At 34.8% G+C, this 21,404-nt stretch overlaps 2 protein-coding genes and 1 pseudogene across 28 annotated transcripts in view; 1 reads left to right on the forward strand and 2 right to left on the reverse strand.

The window, feature by feature from the left end:
• LOC126724263 (putative disease resistance protein RGA4) overlaps window positions 1–21,404 on the reverse strand; it is a 149,556-nt gene that overhangs the window by 69,615 nt on the left and 58,537 nt on the right. The gene's annotated exons all lie outside the window — the stretch shown is intronic.
• LOC126724312 (stromal 70 kDa heat shock-related protein, chloroplastic-like) lies at window positions 5,222–10,213 on the reverse strand (annotated as a pseudogene).
• Window positions 10,744–21,404, forward strand: part of LOC126724294 (uncharacterized) — a 55,579-nt gene continuing 44,918 nt past the window's right edge. Inside the window, exons 1-7 of one of the 11 annotated variants that reach the window (XR_007654860.1) lie at window positions 10,744–10,838; window positions 10,953–11,097; window positions 11,206–11,275; window positions 14,250–14,338; window positions 14,437–14,497; window positions 14,959–15,045; window positions 15,711–16,131. Coding sequence is in view for 3 of the 11 variants with exons in the window: in XM_050428887.1 (XP_050284844.1) it covers window positions 12,236–12,529; window positions 13,153–13,389 (531 nt within the window). In the remaining 8 variants the exon portion in view is untranslated. Of the gene's footprint in view, window positions 10,839–10,952; window positions 11,098–11,205; window positions 11,276–12,226; window positions 12,530–13,152; window positions 13,801–14,114; window positions 14,339–14,436; window positions 14,498–14,958; window positions 15,265–15,520; window positions 15,625–15,710; window positions 16,132–21,404 lie in introns of those variants that run through there. The other 10 variants (XR_007654862.1, XR_007654859.1, XR_007654864.1 and 7 more) reach the window with 10 other exon arrangements.

Consider the following 21,404-nt stretch of genomic DNA (forward strand, 5'->3'; position numbering starts at 1 on the left):
TTTGAAACAATAAAGGAAAATAGCATCTCGAGTTTTAGAAACTCGAGATCCTATTAGAACTCGAGTTCAAAAGACTCGCTTTGCGAGTGTGAAAATGTCACGTAGATCTCAAGTCTTTAAAACTCGAGTTTCATGCAAAAAAAATTTCACCTATAGTGGCGTTTTTAAGTCTTACAGTGACGTTTTAAAGCCCTATAGCGGCGTTTTTCTGCAAAAAAATTTTTGTAAGTATAAGTTTAGGGAGTTTTTAAAGTTTTTAAAACGCCACTATAGGTCTATAAAATTTTTTGTAAGCATAGTTTTTAAGCCCTATAGTGACGTTTTATAGACCTATAGCGGCGTTTTTATTCAATTTGTGGAAATCGAGTCTTTAAAACTCGATTTTTATCTTGGAACTCGAGTTTTAGACACTCGAGATGCTAGTTTTCAACATTGTTTTGAGACTTGACAATTAACTAAATTTTTTAATATTTATTGTTATTTAGAAAAAAAATTCCATAATTCAAGGCTAAACAATAGTTGCCGTCCATGCACAGAAGTCAATCCGAAAAAAGCTAACAGACAATCCAATTCTAATTCATATTAACATTGACTACCACAGTTACATAATTTCTTGATTCAAGACAGCCATTGCATCTTATATGGCTTGGGTAGATCCACTAGAGATGGCTTGGGTAGATCCATTGCATCTTTAATGGCTTGGGTGAATTCACTCTAGCCTCTACGTTCTCCTTGTCAAGCTAGGAACGTTGTCTCCTAGCTATATTAGTTGCTTCTAGTGTGGTACAAAACTGAGTTAGCATGGTTCTTTGTGTCTATGGCATCCCTCATTTCCTTTTCTTCCCTTTGCAAAAATTTCAGCTTCATTAACCATCCTATCACCTGCAATAGTTTTATTTTGTACATGCAAACATGGGGTTTAGTAACATAATTGGGTTACTAATATAAAATGTGAATGTTTCCATTTATTTTTATTTATTTATTAATCGAAAAACATAGATGCTAGAAATGCTGAGATTTCAGAAAGAAAAGAAAGATATAGGTTCTTGAAGACCTGGTAGCATCATTCAAAGGGGTAACAAATAATAAAAAAAGAAGAAGAAGAAGAAGAAGAAGAAGCCCGTGAGCTATAAAATCAAAATTAAAGATAAAGAAATAAAGAATTTTTATTTAATTTTTTTATTTAGAAAATACAAATTAGCATATAAACAAGAAAAATCATTCCCTGCCAACAATGGCTATGGTAATAGGAGTATAAAATATCTAAGTAGTAAAATGCACTAATACAGAAATGAGTCTTGATTTACTTGGAGTTTGGTGATGCAATCTCTTATATTTCTATAGTTGCATTTGTTATATATATTCGATTATTTCTCAGATGGTTAGATAATTATATTCGGCTAAGCTAGGTTGAATTTCAGGATCATTCAAGCCCTAAATTAACCAAAAACTTTAATTTGAACAAATACCAAACACTCTTCATAACAACAGTTTTTTCAAAACATACCTTTTCACTTGGCAAGGTGCTAATACCAGTTATGGCAATATCCTGCTTCATTCCAATTCCCTCGGCATCAATACCAAATTTCACCAAAATTTGAGGAACTCCAAGTGGCACATGTGAGATGCCATCTAAGCGAAAGCTTCCAAGAGATATGTTGTCCCTCGAAAACTCTCTCACCTTGATACTCGTTTATATTCATCTGCTGCAGTGGAAAAGAAAAAAACCCTGATTTGGAAATTGGTAAGGTTGGGTTCCTTCAGATAATTTGTCATCACACCACCTAAAGTTTCAAGTCCGGAAATGAAAGTCAAAAAAATAAATATTAATGCCTCAACTATCTCAACAATTAATGCAAGTTCTAATAAGTACTACAGTGGACAATATCAGAAATAGAGAGATCTAAAATGGAAGTAATAAGTGACATTCAAGAGCACAATGTCACTAGCTTCTCCAGCTAAAACACTAGCCCTAAAATGAAAGTCACTAAGAATTACTCGTATTTGTGTAGTAAATAATGCCAAGAGGATCGGCACTGAAAGCTCATGTGCTAATCGCATGCTTCATTTAAGCACACGGCGTCGTTTGTTCTTTTGTTTAGTTGTTGCCGTTTTAGGCTTTTAAAAAATCCAACCATATAGTTTTCGGTCCAGGTCCCGGACTGGACCGGACCAGACCGGACCAAATAGCTACTATATATAATTTTTAATATTAAAAAAAAAAAAAAAAAAAAAAAAAAAAAAAAAAAAAACCCAAAGCCACAACGTCTCTCTTTCTCTTGTGGTGTTGTCATACATGAAAGACTAGGGCCTAGTTATGCTTAGGCAGCTTTTTTTTTTTGATAAACTTCAATATATATATAAATCAAAAAGAAGTGGAGGCACTACAGTCAACCTCACAAATTGTCCTTAAGACATCTGGAAGACTGAGTTTATTGAAACAAAAGGACCTAGAAGATGAAAGGGAGAGCTTAGCAGTAGCGTGAGCAGCTGAATTACACTCTCTCTTGACCCAATTGAAAATACAATTAAGAAAAAACTCTCTAAGACTAAGGATGCTACTGACAGTATTACTAATAGACCAATCCGGAGCAGTTGGCGAGGAGGATAAAAGATCAAAGCAATTTTTGGCGTCTCCCTCAATGACTATGTGTGGCCATTTTTCAACTTTAGCAAGCTGGATAGCCCAGAGAATGGCAGATGCTTCAGCTCTGAGAGGGGGGCATGTAGGAGTAGATCTTGCCCACACCTTCAATACTTCACCTTTGTGGTCTCTTGCTACAACGGCAATTGCGTTGCTATGTTTACCTATGGCTGCATCAGTGTTGAGTTTAATCCAACCGAGGGGGGGTGGATTCCATTTGAGAAGGGAGGCCACAGTGCTAGAGGGGGAAGGGACACTAGAAGACCTTACCAAGGAGTATTCTGCCAGCTTATGATGGATTAGCTTGATGGATGCATGAATATCTATGACTCCGCCATGGTGTACTACCTGATTCCTTACCCGCCAAATTTCGTCAAGAACAAAGGCCATGTTTAGAGTGATGATCCAACTCTCATCGAGGGGGCATGGGGCTTGTGGTGGATCAGTGAGTAGTTTCATGATATCTCCACTAGTAGAGCATGATTGGTCTTCAGGTTTAAAACCCCAACAGCAAGAAAACCACAACGCTCTAGCTATTGAGCATTGGAGGAAAAGGTGGACAGTGGATTCAATTTCTTGGTGGCACAGTGGACACAAATCATCCAGATTGGCTATTCTTCGTTGAAGATTCTCATTGGTCGGGAGTATGTTTGCGCCGATTCTCCAAACTAGCATCTTGACTCTTTCGGGGGCCTTGATCCTCCATATCTTTTTCCAGTCAACATCGGAGTTTATGGCAAGGAGGTTTTGTTCTGTAACAGTACGAAAAGCTGACTTAACTGTGAAATTTCCTTTTGGATTGTGGACCCAGATGAGCTTATCTGGTTTCGGCCTCAAAGAGATAGGGATAGAGAGGATGGCTTTTGAGGACTCTACATCAAAGATATTCTGAATGAGATTAGCTTTCCATGTTCAAGTCTCTTGATCCATGAGATGAGATACCATTAGAGGGTTTCTTGGGTCATCCTGGGTTTTGGGTTTGGGACGGAACCCATCAATCCAAGGTACCCAAGGATCTTGCCACACATTAATGGACGCTCCGTCGCCTATTAGGTAGCACGCACCCTTTACAATTATTGACTTGACTTCTTCAATAGCTCTCCATATTGGTGAGCTGTGTTTTGAATTGTTTTCATGCAGCCATCCCTCCTTGACTTTATATTTGGCTCTTAGAATTGACATGCATAGGCTATCCCGCTTTGAGGCGATCATCCATGCTAATTTAGCTAGCAATGCACTATTAATGTCCTTGGCCTTTTTAAAACCAAGCCCTCCTTTATCTTTCGGAGTGCACAACTTATCCCAAGATTTCAGAGCTAGATACTTACCCTTCGGCTCTTTTGGTTTCCACCAGAATTTTCTGGATAGCACATCCAAATTGTTGCAAATGCTGTTTGGAACTTTAAAAGAAGACATGGTGTAGTTGGGGGTGGTTTGAGTAATTGAGTTTATGAGGGTACACCTTCCAGCCCATGAAAGGGTCTTACTTCTCCATCCTGCCAGTCTTCCTTCGAGCTTGTTAAGGAGATAGTTGAAGTCCTTTCTCGGGGATCAGGTAAGAAACAGAGGGGCTCCCAGATAAATGGCATTGCTTAAAAATAGTAAGAGTTTCAATTGAACAATTAGATGCAAAATATAATAAAAAGATTGGTCTGAAGCATGCGTGAATATTTACCTAGACTCTCTCTTTTTGGCCTCTTCTCAACTCAAGCAATTGAGAGCAATTATGGCATGGAAGATCTGTGCCACACAATTTCAACTGAGGCAGGCAGGTACACTCCTTGTGATCCCACAAACTACAATCTTACAAAGCATGAGACAGCTTTTAGTGATGCTCAGAACTATGAAGTACAACACGCAAGAAAAATGTGTTTGATATAAGAATATATATTTGAAAATAAGGTCGGATACGTAGGGACATGACAATTAATTAATTAAAAATTTGATACATTAGTTTGTAAGACAGTACTAAAATTTTATAATACATCTAACGTGTCACTAGTTCTTTTATTTTAACTTTTTTTTTGTTTTTTATTTTTTGATTTTTTATGCTTCACATATAAAGTTGATTATGTAGAGAAAAAATTATACATTATATTACAATATAAAATAATTATTTATTCCCATGCATTGCTTGGATTTGTGATTAGTTCGTATAATGTTGAGTTCGGTCCAAACTTATAAATTTTTCTTATATTAGCTCAACCGATCATTTGACCAAAATTTGTAAATGTGTATAGTGAAGTTGATTGAGTGAACAAAAAACTTTTGTCTTCATCCTCAATTACACCGAATGAACGATTACAAGCAAAAGTTCTTAAACAAATACATGCAACGAATCTTTTCATTACAAAGAAATTTCTAACTATTCATTACAAAGAAATTTCTAACTAGTCCACTTGTTGGGTAATTATCATGTTTTGCTTTGTACCAATGCCATTCCCATCTCCTCTAATCCTACCTTTCTTTTGCCGGTGGAGAAGCTAGATGGGTTAGTCCCTAGGTCTTCCTCTTAATATATTCGTATTATTTAGCAAAAAAAAAAAAAAAAAAACTAGCAATTGAAGAGACTAAACCTTCTGCCAAGTTTTATGCCATTAATAACTACCCCAACTCTAAAGCACATTTGAAAATGTACTCATCATACTTGGCAAAATCACAAACTAACATAGAACTTATACAAGTATGCAAGTATGCGTGGTCAGAATTGAAGTTCTAAGAGTTGCTCACTATCTGTGAAATCTACATTGATCATATCATCACCATTCTCTTGTTATCCCTCATGAACTCTCTCTCACCCTGGCAGACATTAATCTCTACACTGGTCTGCCCATCTGCCGCAGTGGGGAACACCTCTAATTTGGAAGTTGGCAAAGTTGTGTTCTTTGGGATAATCTTTGTCATTACACCACACAAAATTTCGAGTCCCAGAGACAATGGAGTGACATCCAAGAGCACAATGTCACTAACTTCTCCAGCTAAAACACCAGCCTGAAAAAATAAAAAATAAAAATAAAAAAAAGAAAAGAAAAGAAAGAAAGACCAAAATAAATATTGATGCCTCAACAATTTATGCAATATCAATAAGTATTACAACAAATAATATCAGAAATAGAGATACATAGTCATTTATTTTTCAAATAGACTAAGAAAAAAAAATTAGAGCATGTTAAAATAATTGTCGTTAAATAATTCAATTCACCATTTCTAGTAGCTTAAGCTATTAGAACAAGTAGTAACATATCTTCATATCAGAGAGTTCAACTGCTCTACCTCCTATTAAAAAATCCAAAATGTTGCAACCCGCTTAAGTGGTAGTTTATCTCAACAAGATAAGGACAAACCTGAACTGCAGCCCCAAGAGCAACAACTTCATCAGGATTTACAGTGACATTGGGCTCTTTTCTAGTCATCTTCCTCACAAGCTCCTGAACAGCTGGGATGCGAGTAGAACCACCAACAAGGATTACTTCATCTAAATCTTTGAAGGAAAGATTTGCATCTTTCAAGGCAGTTTCAATTGGTCCTCGTAGCCTAAGGAAAAAATAGATTTCAGTTGTAATCCATTGAACTTATGCAGGCAGATAGGTATTCATATTGGCAAAAACATACTGTTTTAAATCAAAAGGCAGCAAACTCCAGTAATGGAAATCAAACACACACTGATATTTCATATGAGAATTATTCCATTTTGGAACATGCATAGAGGGCAACCACAGAGTAGCAGTTTTCAACTTACATACCTGTCTAGCAAATCTGAACATAATTCTTCAAATTTGACTCTTGTCAGGGTGCTGTCAATGTGTTTTGGGCCATCCACAGTGGCGGTAATGAAAGGTAAACTGTAAAAAAGAAAGCTTTTCCTCAATGATCATGCCAAAAAGAGAGATCCATTTATATAAAGAAGGCATAGAAATTGTCACGTACCTTATACTGGTCTGAGTTAGAGATGAGAGCTCCATCTTCGCTTTCTCCGCAATCTCTGTGAGACGTTGTAGAGCTTGCTTGTCTTTCAGAAGGTCTATTCCTTCATCTCTTTTAAAGTTTTGGGCAAGCCAATCAACAATTCTCTGTTTAAGATTATAGAATATAGACGTGTAATTTTAGTAACAACTAACAAACCAGAAAACAAAGAATGGCAAAAGCTCTATTAATCTGTCTTGTTCAAGCCCTGTCAAAATCATCTCCTCCTAGATGAGTGTCCCCTGATGTGGAAAGTAACTCAAATACTCCATCTCCAACTTCAAGAACTGCAGATTTAAAACATAACAGACCACAACAATCACTGACTAACAATTTCCTTGTGCACCAAAAGAAAACAAGTGAAAAATCACATCTTATTAGTGTGCTATTTTTAGAAAACTATAGTCCATATATTCATAATTCTGGTAAAACTATCTCTTATATATGCTGTTTAATTTAACTAAAGGACCGGGATCCAATAGCAATGGTAACAAAAAGGTAAAAGTTGTGAAAGGGCATAGTGTTCAAATGATTGTATGCTACCTAACTACCGTTATTCAAAAACCTTTTAAGAGATCAGATGTTTCGAAATCACAAGGTCCAGGTCACTCTTTTAATCTATAAAACTGCTTTTGGAAGATTGAATTTCGGGAATCAAAAAATACCACATGTTCACTGAATGCTCATTGACACATGTATGGATTGTCACATTACCACCTTGTGCTTGTTAATTTGTTTCATATGTATTCCTAAGAGGCTAAGACTTTCCTCAATTATTTTTTAGCAATCTCCCCCAACATAATACCTTAATATAATACTTAAAATTACAGTTGGGGAGCAGATGCCAATGCAACAAGATAGGTAAAACCTTTTACAACACTCTAAATAGAGCTTCCAAACTGCAGCTGAAAGAACAACATCTGAACCTGAGCTATATTTCATGCAACGGTATAATCCCACAAACTAGAAAAAATGAGCTATGCCTTGTAAAGATTGGCCAACATTTATCTAAAGACAATGATACCAAGAAAGAAGTTCCTGAACTAGAAACCCATTTCAGAAATTTCTCCTCAAAAAAAAAAAAAAAAAAAAAAAAAAGCTTGATTTCAAATTACATTAAAGGGCATAGCAAAATCAATTAAAACGTTCAAATCATTGCCCAAAAATCCCAAAATGCTATAGAGAGAAGTCCTGACTCAATTCATGAGAAAATTTGAGGCATGCTGATTATTTCTAATTGGTCCTGGTTCGTTTTTTGCAATTTGGTTGTGTCAAAAATATATATGTGTAATTTGTAGAGGATGACGGAAGCTTTAATTGGTTCTTTTGCTAACAGCCAAGCTGCTAGTTGCTCTTTATCAACAATAAGTCCCAAGGGGCTCATTCCATTTTTGTAAGTCCCAAGTGGTCAATGCAGCCATCAAGTTGAACTCGATTGAGGAACCCAATGTACAAACACCAAAGGAGCCGTACCAAACTTTTATGGAATAGTTTGCAGCAAAGCTGCTAGTTCTCTGTAATCTGCCCTGAAGAATTCCTCTGGTTTGGATAAAGATCTTATCATCCCCCAAAGAATAAATGAATAAAGAGAGTGAATGAGAGGAAATCTATTATTGTTAACCTAGGGTCAAGCATGTAAGTTATCAACAAAGCATCCATATTATCTAATACCTAAGATAGCTAGGAATACAAGAATACAAGGCGCACCAAAATGTGGAGGAATCACTCACACATGTAGTCATCTCATTTGTGTTATTGCATACCCCTCCCCCCCCCCCCCCCCCCCCCTCAGATAATCAAGCTGGGAAGAATTTCAAACATTAATATTTGTCAAACTCACTAAATTCACTAAATTATAACACATAGAATGTGTGACTTGGAACTTGTAAACCTCCAATTTAGCAGGCATTTGAGGCAATGACCACAACTAATACATAGGGGATAACCCAAAAGATTCTACTTTGCATATGCAAATGGAACAACCTGATTACAAGCAGGGGTAGCTCAACATAATTTGGGGCCTAGGCAAAAAATTTATGCGAGGCCTTTAATGTAAATATTAATTAAACAAAATTATTTAATACTAATCAAATCAAGGCTAATTTGACATTAAATACATAATTTGATGAACTATACCAACTAAACTAATGTTAATTTCATATAGAGAATTGAATATTATAGTTGAACTTGAACCATAAATATTAATAAAAATAAATAAAAATATATTATGATTAAAAAAGATATTATATTTTGGATATATGACGATACATAGTTAAGTAAAGTTATAATCTAATTTTTAATTTTATATCTTGTTTTAAAGAGAGAGAGATAGATATTATTTGGTGTGTGGTTTTGTAGGATATCAATTTACAAAAATTAAAGTCTCAAACTATTAGGGGAGATTAATCTATAATTGATGATTTAACAAATTTGCAACATTTTTTTGAATATTTTAGGGTTTCAATTGGATTAGGGTTCTATTGGTCTCATACTTTAAGAGTCTTAATAGAAATGAAAAAGAAAAATGTACCCTTTTTTTTTTTAACATGATAGAATTTCTACTCTAGCATAATCTAAGTGTATATGTGTGTGAAGCTCCCTCTTGGAGACTTGAATTTCGGCCCTTGCCCCCCACACTCCATAAGCACTTATACCTGTGAAGTGACCACCGCATCAAGGGTGCACGATAGTAAAAGGAAAAATCTACTAAAAGCACTATAAAATGTTCAAAATATAATGTGACATTGACTCTCATTTATGAACTTTATCAATTTAATTATTGAATGTTTAAGTCACTTTTTTGTGATTAATAACATGGTAATTTGTAAGCCAATAGTAAAATTTGTAGTATTCTTAATATTACTAATAAAAAAATGCCCAACCTTTAATATATAAATGTAATTTTATAAAAATTTGGGCCTTTAACGGTTGAAAGTAGGGCTTTTTTCCCTTAGAAATTTTGTTTTTTTGGTGGGCCTTAGGCCTAGGCCTAACTTGCCTAGGCCTTGGGCCGGCCTTGACTACAGTCCACAAGGATAGTTCTCTACAAAAAAAGTAAAAACAAACATATGAGGCGGATTAGCAGGAGAAAAGGAAAAAAGTCAATGAACTCTACCTTACTCCTCTCATAAAAAGGGCAATGGGTGTGCATGTAACTTACCAAAAACAAAGAAAAATCCAATAAGAGGAGTAACAAAGCAATTGGCATACCTGAAACGTCAAAAGTACCACCTCCAAGTCCAAGGTCAAGAACCAGAATGGTCTCATTGTTTTTCTTCTCAAACCCATAAGCAAGCGAAGCAGCAGTAGGTTCATTGATTATTCGCAGGACGTCTAACCCTGCAATGCGACCTGCATCTTTCGTAGCTGTCCTCTATGAATCTTTAAAGTTTGCAGGCACTATGATCACTGCTTTACTCACCTCGTCATTCAGAAACTTGGATGCATCCTCCAAAGGTTTAATTAAAAAAAAAAAAAAAAACAAACAAACTTTGCTGGTAATCATACTCTCTATCAATCCAAGGTTAAAAAATGGGTTGGTCCTATAAGTTATCAGTCTCATAAGCCTAAACAAAAGGCCGAACTTAGTGAAAACTCATATACCTAAGAAAGGAAACCATTCGATAAAACCCAGGCTCAGCTTTACCTTATCAGTGTAGGTCACTTGCCCACATTATATGCTTTTACTTTTTTAGTACATGCAAAAGCTACCAAAATTGTTACCAATTAAATTAGCACTACGCATTGCCGTTTAACAAAACACAAATGCACTTTAAAATGCAACAATTCCCACGCGCGGTCACAGTTTGTGGTCACCTGGCTTCTAAAATCAAAAAGTGACAAATTTCAATCCAAAGTAAAAAAGGTAGGTAGCCATCGATTCCATCGAACGACACGCGCCGTAAGCACGCGTAAGGAACTTCAAAAATACGTTGTTTTTCTGAAATTTACTGCAACAATTAAAAAAAAAACATAGAAAAACGTTTCCACTTTGCCAGCACATACTGCTTCTATTCTCTCACAGCTTTATTTTTTTCACTTTGCAACCTCGTGATACCTAAAATACAATGAAGATTTTTTAATCAGCATTCTTTTTTTTCCATTTTCTTTTTTCTATGGGACACATAAATTGGGTGGGGTAGGGGTTCTCTGCAAGTTCTTTGCTCATGGGGCGTGTCTGAAAGGGGAGCATTGTGAGTTTTCACATGATTGGAAGGATCCTCCACATAACGTAAATCTTTTTATCTCAGCTTCATTTCATTATATCTATCTGCCCATTAATTTTCATTTAGTAAGGTTCCCTTCTTTCTTTATCATTGACACTTGCTGGCCTTTTTGGTCACAGATTTGCACCTATTATCAGAAAGGACTTTGTGCATATGATAGTCGTTGCAGATACGAACATGTTAAAGCTTCTCGAGGCCATTCTTCTGCTTCATCTTCATCAACAAATGCACGCCAAATGCATGTCAAAGTTCCTGAAAGTGTTGGTAGTAAATTCAAGAAACTGATAAACAATTTAGATAACTAACAATTGAAGTATTGTGAACGCATATTGTTGTTCTCACTTTTGTAATTTGTTATTGTCTCTCTTACAGGTCCATTGATTGCAAGCACTTTGATTTTGGGAATGGGAACTACCCATTTGGGAGTAGTTGCTTTTATAAGGTAACCTGAATGTTAATAAGATAAATAGTTATTGCGATTTTCATTTTTCAAAGGTTTCTGGTTTAACTAATCTTAAGTGCAACGGTTTTACTTGTATGCTATACATATAATCAAATTTTCTTACTTCTAAGGAAATTATCTATACAATTATATACAATCCTTCTCCCATCATTCCACATTCCAGTGAACATGGCCTACGGCGTTCACCTTTTTGTTTCACATATCAGAATGGTCCTCCTTTTTGGTAGATTAGTATGCATCCTAGATTATTGAGATAAGTATTTTTTATTGGATCAACCTGGCTTTGGAAAACAGTACTACATCATAATCTTTAATGATGATTTGATGTATTATTGTTGTTGATGCTGTTGTCTTTAGTGTTATTATTGTTTTGGGTTGCATCTCAACAGCAAAATGAAGCCTGTAGTCCAGTTAGTTGTGGTAAGACTTTAAGAGTGTGATTAACTGGGCTTGCTTAGTGGTAACTGGAAGACTAGGGGATAATTTATTAACTTTTTTTCTTTTTGAAGTTACAGAAGAAACCTTCCTTGGATGACCAATAGGAGATTTAGTTATGTATTATTTATAATTTTGAAATTATATTTTACGTTGATTGCTATTTTGCTTAGCACTTGGGATTTTAATAGTTTGCTACATGGTGTATCTATTTTGTTTAAACCTGTCTACATATATGCAACCTAAAGAAGGAGTAGGGCATTATTATGTATCTAAATGTAGCATTCTAATCATAAATTACTAATTAGTGTACATAAATAAGCTTATAAGTTATAAGTTCATGTCCTTGTTTTCACTTATCAAAAAGTTCATGTCCTTGTTTTATAAATTTATTAATAGTGTAGAAAGAAAAAAGAACATGTGTTAAATTACTGATTGCCTCAAAAGCTTAAAAACTATTGGGATATGGTAAATTTTATCATTTAACCACATACTTTTAATAACATGAATAAAATAATACCTAGAAAAGAGAATATACCCTTTCACTTGACTATGTTGATACCATCTCTACCAAACACTGTGACCACACAGATTGGAATATCACCCCTTGTCTTCACAACTTACATCTTACTCTTGTTCTTCTTAGCACTATTAGGAACCAATAACCTACAACTGCCAGCACCTCAGGACGTTTCCGCCTGTAATTCAGACATCTGCATTTCATATCCCCTTCTCACCAGATTATCCCCTGAAGCACCAGTGTACCCCTATGTCACTAAGGATGTTATGGTACTAGTGGTACTTTCCTGTTTGCTTTTCACTAAGGCCTCCCAAGTTTCCCTGTTGAACATGCTCCTTTCTTGCTTCGGTTTATTATTATTATTATTGTTGTTGTTGTTGTTGTTGTTGTTGGTTAGAAATCCTAATGCTACTACTTGAACCCCTCCCTTCCCTGTACCCCAAGCACGTATGTGCTTGGGAGGTACCAATCTGCATAAGAGGCGGTTGGTTGCTACATTGTGCATTTCAAGTGTCCTGTATCTGTATTCTGTGCCAGGAATTGATATAATCATCTACAAAATTACAAATTGCTTACCTCACTGAAGGCTCTAGCATAACAAATTAACATTTTCTAAAACAATGTGACAATTTTGTTCTCTCACACTCTCTCTTTTGTGCTTGTTTTTCTGAGTCTCTGTGGTTTATTTTCTGGCTTTATTGATAAGTATAGGTGGGGTACAAACGGTCTATTTCTTTTTTTGTGGCAGTTGTATTATTGATGTTCCTAGAGTTGCTGTCAGAATGGCTTCTAGTCAATGCTGTTCCAAGAATTATACACCTTTTGTTTGTAATTTACTTCCATCTAGGAGAGGGTTAGCTTTATGACTCCTTTAATGGGTAGAATGTTTGTTGTGTTCCAGCATAAGGTCAAGCCAGGCTCATACACTTGGAGACATCACAGGCCCCCTCCACGAAGATCTGGTTTTGTGGATGACCTGTTTGATATGTTCAACTCCATAGAAGAATTGACAGCCTCCGAGACAGCTCTCGACCCCATGGAAGAATTAACATCCTTGGAGATGGCTCTTTTATTAAGGGATCTAATTCTGGATACATCTGACTCATCAAGTGATGAAGAAGATTTTTATAGCCCATGAGCTACTAGATATAGCCAGTTGTAATCATGTTGATTGTCTGTGGGGATTTTCTAAACATTGCTGTGTTGGCATTTTGTCAGCCTACTACTCTCTGCATTAGCAGAAAGACTTGCTTGTAGTTTTTGAACTCTATATTACGACAAGATACTATTATTTATAATTGATATCTTGGTTTCCCTGCTGGGGTTAGATTGTTTCTGCTTGGGATGATTACTGGCATTATCCAATGTTGATGTCAATAAGCCTTGGAGTGTAGGTTCTTTGGTAGATATTTGATTGCTGGAGCACATAATAATTTTATGTTTGTCATTAATGGTGCTCAGTTTCCTTGGATACTTTGTAAGCAAAGAACTTTCTTGTAGTTTGACATGTACACTTCAATTTCCTGTTTAAAGGTCTTCCTTTTACACATTTTCTCTTTTTAGTGAGTTTATGCTCCTTATAGTTTGATATTTTAAGACATTTGACAAACATGGCCGGTGAAGTGATTACCACTGTGGTGTATAATGTTTATATTTGTTATATTTCTTTCCCATGAGTGGAAGAGGGGTTACTAAGCTTGTTGAGCTTCCTTTGGAAAACCTTCAGTGAAGGGTTCTGTGGACTAGCTTTATGAAGTGGTTTGTTTGCAAATTCGGGTTGTTACAGAAGGCTCATATTTGTGACTTGTATGTCATGTTACAAATGTACTCATTTTCTGTGCTGCATCATTTTTCTCTATACAGGTTTATGAGCCTTCTCAGCTTGAAAGTATATGCATCTGCTTTTTATTTCCCCTATTTTGGTTATGGGGGTTGCATGCAATGTAATAAGTTCAGAGCCTCATTAGGTTTTTCTGCGTGGATGTTCTCTTATTGCAGCATGCATATCGAGATGGCCGTCTAGAGGAGGTAGTTCTACGTCATCTTGGGTCTGAAGATGGAGAAACTGTGATAGCTAAAAATATTAGGTTTTGTCTGTACCTTTTGTTGTTATTCTACTCGGTCCATTTTTTTTCCCTGAAATAATTTCATACTCCCATGCTTACTGAGTTTTGGTTATTGCCAGGCTGTCAGAGTTCCTTGGTAACATGCGTATAAGGTGAACAGATGCTGTTTTATAGTCTAGAGTAAGTATGAAGTTATGACTTGGATTCTGCTTTCTGTTCAAGTATTTGTACATTAGGACTTGACATGTGGATTAATTTTTTGATGTTCCTTAATTTTAGGAAATTTTTTATTCCAACAAGAGCTCAAACTAATAAATAAAAGTAAATTTGTATACTGTGTACCCGTGGTGCAAGGGTTTTACCTGACCTCTACTTGGAATGCATTAGCAGTCATTGACATGCTAGGTATATTGAGCAAAAAATATCAGTCTTTGACAAATAATGGCTTTGTTGGCCATCAGGAAAGTTTTCAATGATGGCATGCTCTCGTACTCACTGAATCTAAAGGATTGTCTTGATGGTTATAAACTTATAATACCACCTTAGCACTGTGGTTTTGCCAAAAAACTGGTTATCAGTTGCACCAGTTTCATCAATTGCAAAAAATCTCTTAATTGCTTGAACCTATATTCATATTGCAGGATATCTAATGATATGGAGAAATCATGCGCCACTTCAATTGCTGAGTTCTTTTCAAATGCCAGTGTGGCACTCCAGTTGTTTTTGAGGTATGATGCAATAGAGATATTTATATGCTTTTCTAAGATTTGTGTAAGTTGATGGTTGCTCAGTTGGACCCCAGAATTGACCTTCAATGTCTCTTTGCTTTACAAATATATATTTTGGTTCCATTGCCTCTGCTTCCTAGTTGTATTTATTCACCTTTCAATGGTGAGATGTTTGATTCTACCTGTTATGGGTGTTGGGAATTTTAGGTTTCAGTATTTTTTTGGTCCAACAAAGTGATTTAGAGGTTGGGTTTTGGTGCAATGTCAAGTGCCTTACACAAAAAGTAACAAGTTTTGGGTTTGACCTTGGTATTTGACTTGATGATTGGTTCTTATTTCTAAGTTTATATTGTTAACTTGGATTGACATGAAAATTTTGGGTGATTCTTACAACTCATGCCAAATGAAATATGCAGTAATAGCTTATTATAGGTCATAAGCTTTTGTTAGGACTTACATTTACCGTACCAATCAGGTTTCAAGATTCTTCTACAAATCTGTGAATCCCAGGAATGCTTTCTCCATGTTACTCCTTTTTAATTAATTTATGATTAAAAAAAACGACAGGAAAAAGTCAAGATGAAGAAATTGTTTTTTTTTTTTTTTTTAATGTAATATTTTTTAGTCACTTTCTCTGAACCTCTCAATGCTATCATAGACTCCAGATTTTCTTGCTGGAGGGGGCCAGAACATGGAGTGTTGGGCATGATATACTATTTATCAAGGTGCATCTTCTATCAAAGTAATAAAAATCGTCATGCATTCAATGGGTATGTTTGAGAGAGTTCTCATCAGCTGTCTATTTATGGGATAATGATTTTTAGTAATGGACGTGCAAATAGCCGTGCTGTTACCTAGCTGTATGGTTCCCTCACCAACAATGATATATTTGGAACTGTTTACATAATTGTTTTTTCTGGCTTCCATTCTTGTCAATATGGAGCTGTGATGACATGTTCTGGGCAACATTGTCTGAGGTCTTTTGTATTCTAATCTGAATTTTCCTGCTGTTTGAGGACATTGCATCTTGCGGGATGTAAATGGGGTTAAGAGCTCCCTAAAATCAATAGCGTTTACAGACACTTATATCACTTGTTATACATGAAAGATTAGCTTCCTCTCTCGCCCTCTCCCTGCTTACTAGCTCAAAAATGAACGTTTTGGTGCAAAATGTAATAAAAACTTTAGCCGTTTTTAATTGTATAATTTTAGTCATGAAAAATATATGAATGGAGATTAAACTCTTGATAAATGTATAATTTGGGCAAAAATAATCTTTTCGTCTAGGATTCTACATTTCTAATTTGCCCATAAAATTTATAATGTCCCTCATCAATCTGTTTTGGTTATGTTTTCCGTCTGTCTGTTGAACGAAATGCGTATCTTGGGTATTAAAATAGAAACAAGACTACTTTTTTAGAAATGAAAACTTCATCTTTGTAATATGATTTTTTTAAAACACGTAAAAAAAATTAACAAGATTTGACGAAAACACCAGAAGTAGAACATTTTAACTGTCTGTGGACAGAAATAAAACCTTTTAAATCTTAAGAATGAAATTCAAAGTAGAAAGTGAGATAATCAATTAAAACCTCCAAGTGCCATTTGTTTACAGGCTGCTTCCTTACATAGAAATCTTGAGTTGATTAGAACTAAGAAGGTGACAAGTGCATATGTAATAGTCGCAAAAGACTTGAAATGTGCTTGTTTGTGCCTTCAAAATGCTCTCAATTTGTAGTTTCACAATTCGATCTTATTAGCCCAATCTATTATACATAAATAAATAAAAAACTTTAATTGGGGGCTGCTTTAAGATATTGCACTTTAATTAACATTGTTTTGAAAGCTATACTATAGGCCAGATATTACAAATACAAACCTTATGAAATATTTGAAAGTTAGAATCCTCTTGACCTTACAATCTGATGCTGTTGTGAAACAATGTATAACTTGCTGCAATTTGCCGAAACCATTTAGGCAACATCACTCATGCATGGACTGAGAATCTGGGATCGATGTAAAAGGTGATCCTTTTTGGGCTGAAGCCGAAGCGACACTCTTGGTTGTTTTTGAGCATTATATGCTGGTTTGGAGTTTGGACTACATCATTTTTGTTGAAGGCAACACCCTGAATGTTATTGGATCCATTCAAAATGTTATTGGATTCATTCATATTATTCAGCAATATATATTTAAACTAGCCATAGAAGAGACTAAACCGTCTGCCAACTTTTATGCCATTAACAACTAACCATTCTCTAAATGAAATTGAAAATATACACACCATAACCATACTTTGCAAAATCACAAGCAACATAGGCTGTACAAACTAAAATAGAAATTACACTAGTGTGCATGGTCAGAATAGAAGTTCTATGAGTTACTCGCAACCAGTAAAATCTGCATTGATTAGATTATCGCCATTTGGTTGTTTTTTCGTTTAATCTAAATGACCCAAGTGTAGTGCCAGAAGCAACACAACACTAAGTTGGCTAGACTGGCTATAGATTGACTATTGCGGGAAAGGTTATCCGGATAGCACTCCCGCATAAGATTTATTTATAAAAATATTATGTCTTTAGAAAGATCTCACACACAAATATTATGAAGAAAAAAAAATCCCAAAAGAAAAATAGCCAACCACAAACAAGAAAGAACACTAAAGATTTACGTGGTTCGGCCTTTGGCCTACATCCACAGGCGACGATAAGGAAAAAGTTTCACTAACAAATATGGAGAGTACAAAGGTGGTGTAGAACTACTCTCACAAACCCAAAACCCATTACACCCAAATAACTCTATATCACAGAGTTCTCTCTCAACTTTTAATATAATTCAAGGCTAAACAATAGTTGCCGTCCATGCAAAGAGGTCAATCCGAAAAAAGCTAACAGACAACCCAATTCAAAGTCACATGACTCACATCAACATTGACCATCAGAGTTACATAATTACTTGATTCAGGACAGCCATTGCATCATTAACGGCTTGGGTAGATCCACCAGAAATGGCATCCTTGACATCATTATTCACTTTAGCCTCTACATTCTCCTTGTCTAGCTAGGAACATTGTCTCCCAGCTCTTTTAGTTGCTTCTAGTTTGGTACAAAACTGAGTCAGCTTGGTTCTTTTTGTCTATGGCATCCCTCTTTTCCTTGTCTTCCTTTTGCAAAATTTTAAGCTTCTTTAACAATACTATCCACCTGCAACATTTTTATTTTGTACATACAAACATGGGGTTTAGTAACATAATTAGGTTAGGTTTACAGGTATTAATAAAAAATGTGAATGTTTCCATTTTAAAAATAAAAATCCAAAAACATAGATACTTGAAATGCTAAGATTTCAGAAAGAAAAGAAAGATGTAGGTTCTTTGTAGAACATGGTAGCATCATTGAAGTTACAAAAATGAAGATATAAACGCATTTTTCAGTTTATATACAAATTAGAACAAAAACAAAGGGGGAAAGCAGCTAATTCCACTAATCGTCTAAATTTTTCTTGATATATATATTAGTTATTTCTCAAATAGATTCAATAATTATAGTTAGCTCAGATAGTTTGGGTTTCAGGCTTATTCAAACTCATTCTAATAATATCTCTAGCCATAACGTCTTCAACCACAAAATTCTAATTCATGTCTTCTGTTAAGAATTAAAACTTGCTATATCTGGATTGAACAAAAACCAAATTCTCTTCAAAACAACAGTTTTTGCAAATACATACCTCATCACTTGGCATGGTGTGATGGTGCTAGCACTTGTTTTAGTGTCTAAGCTCATTCATAAACAGAGCAATGATTTTCAAAATCCTGGAGACAAAGACAATGACTCAAAATTCAATGATCATTTTAAGGTATATAGTAGTACAAATTGAAATTAAAAAAAAAAAAAAAAGATAAAAAAAGCATTGTACAAATTCATAAAATAAACTTGATAGTAGAAATGAAAAAAAAAAAAATTATGCTTTATATTTAATATGTTTGGGTTCATTTGGATTGGGATTGGACTCTAGATCTTGCCTTACTCCAGAAGTGACCAACACCATATCGTTAGTTTACAAATTTTCTCTACAAAAGGGCATATATGTCATTGTAGTTTTAAGCAATGGTTTTTTGTTTTTCATTTTTTAATAAAAAAATAGATTAGATCTTAGAAAAATAGCTTTCTTTTCTCTCATGATTTTAGATTTCGCTTTAATGAAACTTTCTTCTCAAATAGTAGTAGTGAGCGTTGGATAGGTTGTGAAAGATCATGCTTCTAAGCCGAATCTAACATGTTGAATGCATGGAAGACCAGAGGGATAATTTATGAACATTTTTTTTTTTGAAGTGACAGAAGAAACCTGCCTTGGATGAACCATAGGAGATTTAGTTATATCTTCATTATAATTTTGAAATTATTTTTTACATCGATTGCTATTTTGTTTAGCACCTGGGATTTTAATAGTTTGCTACATTGTGTATCTATTTTGTTTTAAAATGTGTCCACATATATGCAACTTAACAAGGACTAGATATTATTCTGTATCAAAATGTAGCATTCTAATCATTAATTACTAATTAGTGTACAAAAATATGCTTATAATTTACTAGCCTCTATGCATGCGCATTGCACGTGCTCAAAGGCTTTTTTTTTTTTTTTCTAAAAATTTTTAAGCAGTAACTGTAATTTATTTTTTGAACGTGTGTTTAAAAGTGTAGGAGTTTTCTTAGTAAAAAAAAAAAAATATATTGGTGTTTTATTTGGATGAAAAAGGAATTAAAAAAAAAAATGCCAAATTTTAGGGAATAAAAAGATTAACATTAAGGGGAAAAAAAAAACCTAAATTTTAAGATTTCTCTTTTTGAATTTAAAAGGATAGTATAGATAAGTTCATGTCCATGTTTTATAAATGTTTTAATAGTGTGTGGAAAGAAAAAAGAAGAACACGAATACATTTGTGGGGGTTCGAGGATGAGGAGGACTAGGAGCGATATGTCCTTCATCGATTCATTTGTAAGGCACCTTCAACCCGAGAAGAGGATGGGAAGGTGCACAATTTCTCGTGAGCGCCCGAGTGGGAGAAGTAGCCTTCTAGGAGAGGGCCAAGGCAGCTGGGAGAAGTTTCCTGTAAAAGCTTACCTACTACCTCTGCATTAAATTCATAGCAACAACTTTATTAGCTGCATTAATGAAGAAATGACATATGAACAGTAAATTCACAGCTAAGTAGCCCCTTTTACCACCTTTAGCAGAACTTTGATGGGACAAATGTCCTAAGGAAAGCCTTGAAGTATACAAGTGGAGGGCTAGAATGCAAAGGAAAGAGTGTATAAAAGAGAGGGGAACTCCCCAATTAAAGGGACCTTGGGATTTTTCTAAGAGAACATGATTAAGAAGATAAGGACTAGAATGGTAGTGGAGGACAGAGCTTAAGACTTACATAGAATTCTTGTATAAGAACTCATCCTCAGACTGACCCAAGGATAGTATTAATATTAATTACTCTTTGAATCAATTTCTTCCATTCTTACTTGGATCTTCGGCCTTAGACCTAAACTTAATTAAACTTACATCATAATCTTCTTCCCATTCTCTATACAAATTATATTGTTTTGGGCTTAATTTTAAGGTAAGGGCCTCACTATTCTCAGTGGGCTTGAGCCATCAATTTTCTAGCACTTACAACATTAATACATAGAAAAGAGAACATGAATACATCTCTTGACCATGAACATGACGTTGTTTATAGGTGCCACGTGCATTACTAAATGTCACACTTGTATTACAGTGTCATATGTTTTCAGTCGTGGTCCCATAATGGACTGGACCGGACTGAACCAGACAGAACAGTAACCAACTATATTTAAATTTTAATATTTTGTATTAAAAAAAAAAAAAAAAACCAAAAATCTCATCACCCATGATCTCACTCTCATTCTCTGTCTCACTTGTTTTTGTGGTGTTGTTATACATGATAGACTAGGGGCTAGCTATGGCTCTCACCTCACTTAATTGCTTAAAAATGGTAAGATTTTCAATCGAACAATTAGATGAAAAATATAATAAAAAGATTGGTCTTTCTTACTTTTATAAAATTCCAGACATGAAAATCATATGAAAGTAGATGATTTAAACTCTTGACTAACATATAATTTTGACAAAAATATTCTTTTCGGTCTTGAAATAATTTATATTTCTATTCTTTCCCTTAAAAGTTAAGAGGTTCTATTCCTGTTCTTGAAAATTTATAGTGTCCATCTATCTATTTTTGTTATGTTTTTTTTGTCTGTGTGATGGAATGCATATTTTAGGGATCAAAAATCAAAATAGAATCAAGACTATTTTAGGAATGAAAAAAAGTTTATCTTTGAAATA

Source organism: Quercus robur, chromosome 4 (assembly GCF_932294415.1).
Source record: "Quercus robur chromosome 4, dhQueRobu3.1, whole genome shotgun sequence".
NCBI lineage: Eukaryota > Viridiplantae > Streptophyta > Magnoliopsida > Fagales > Fagaceae > Quercus > Quercus robur.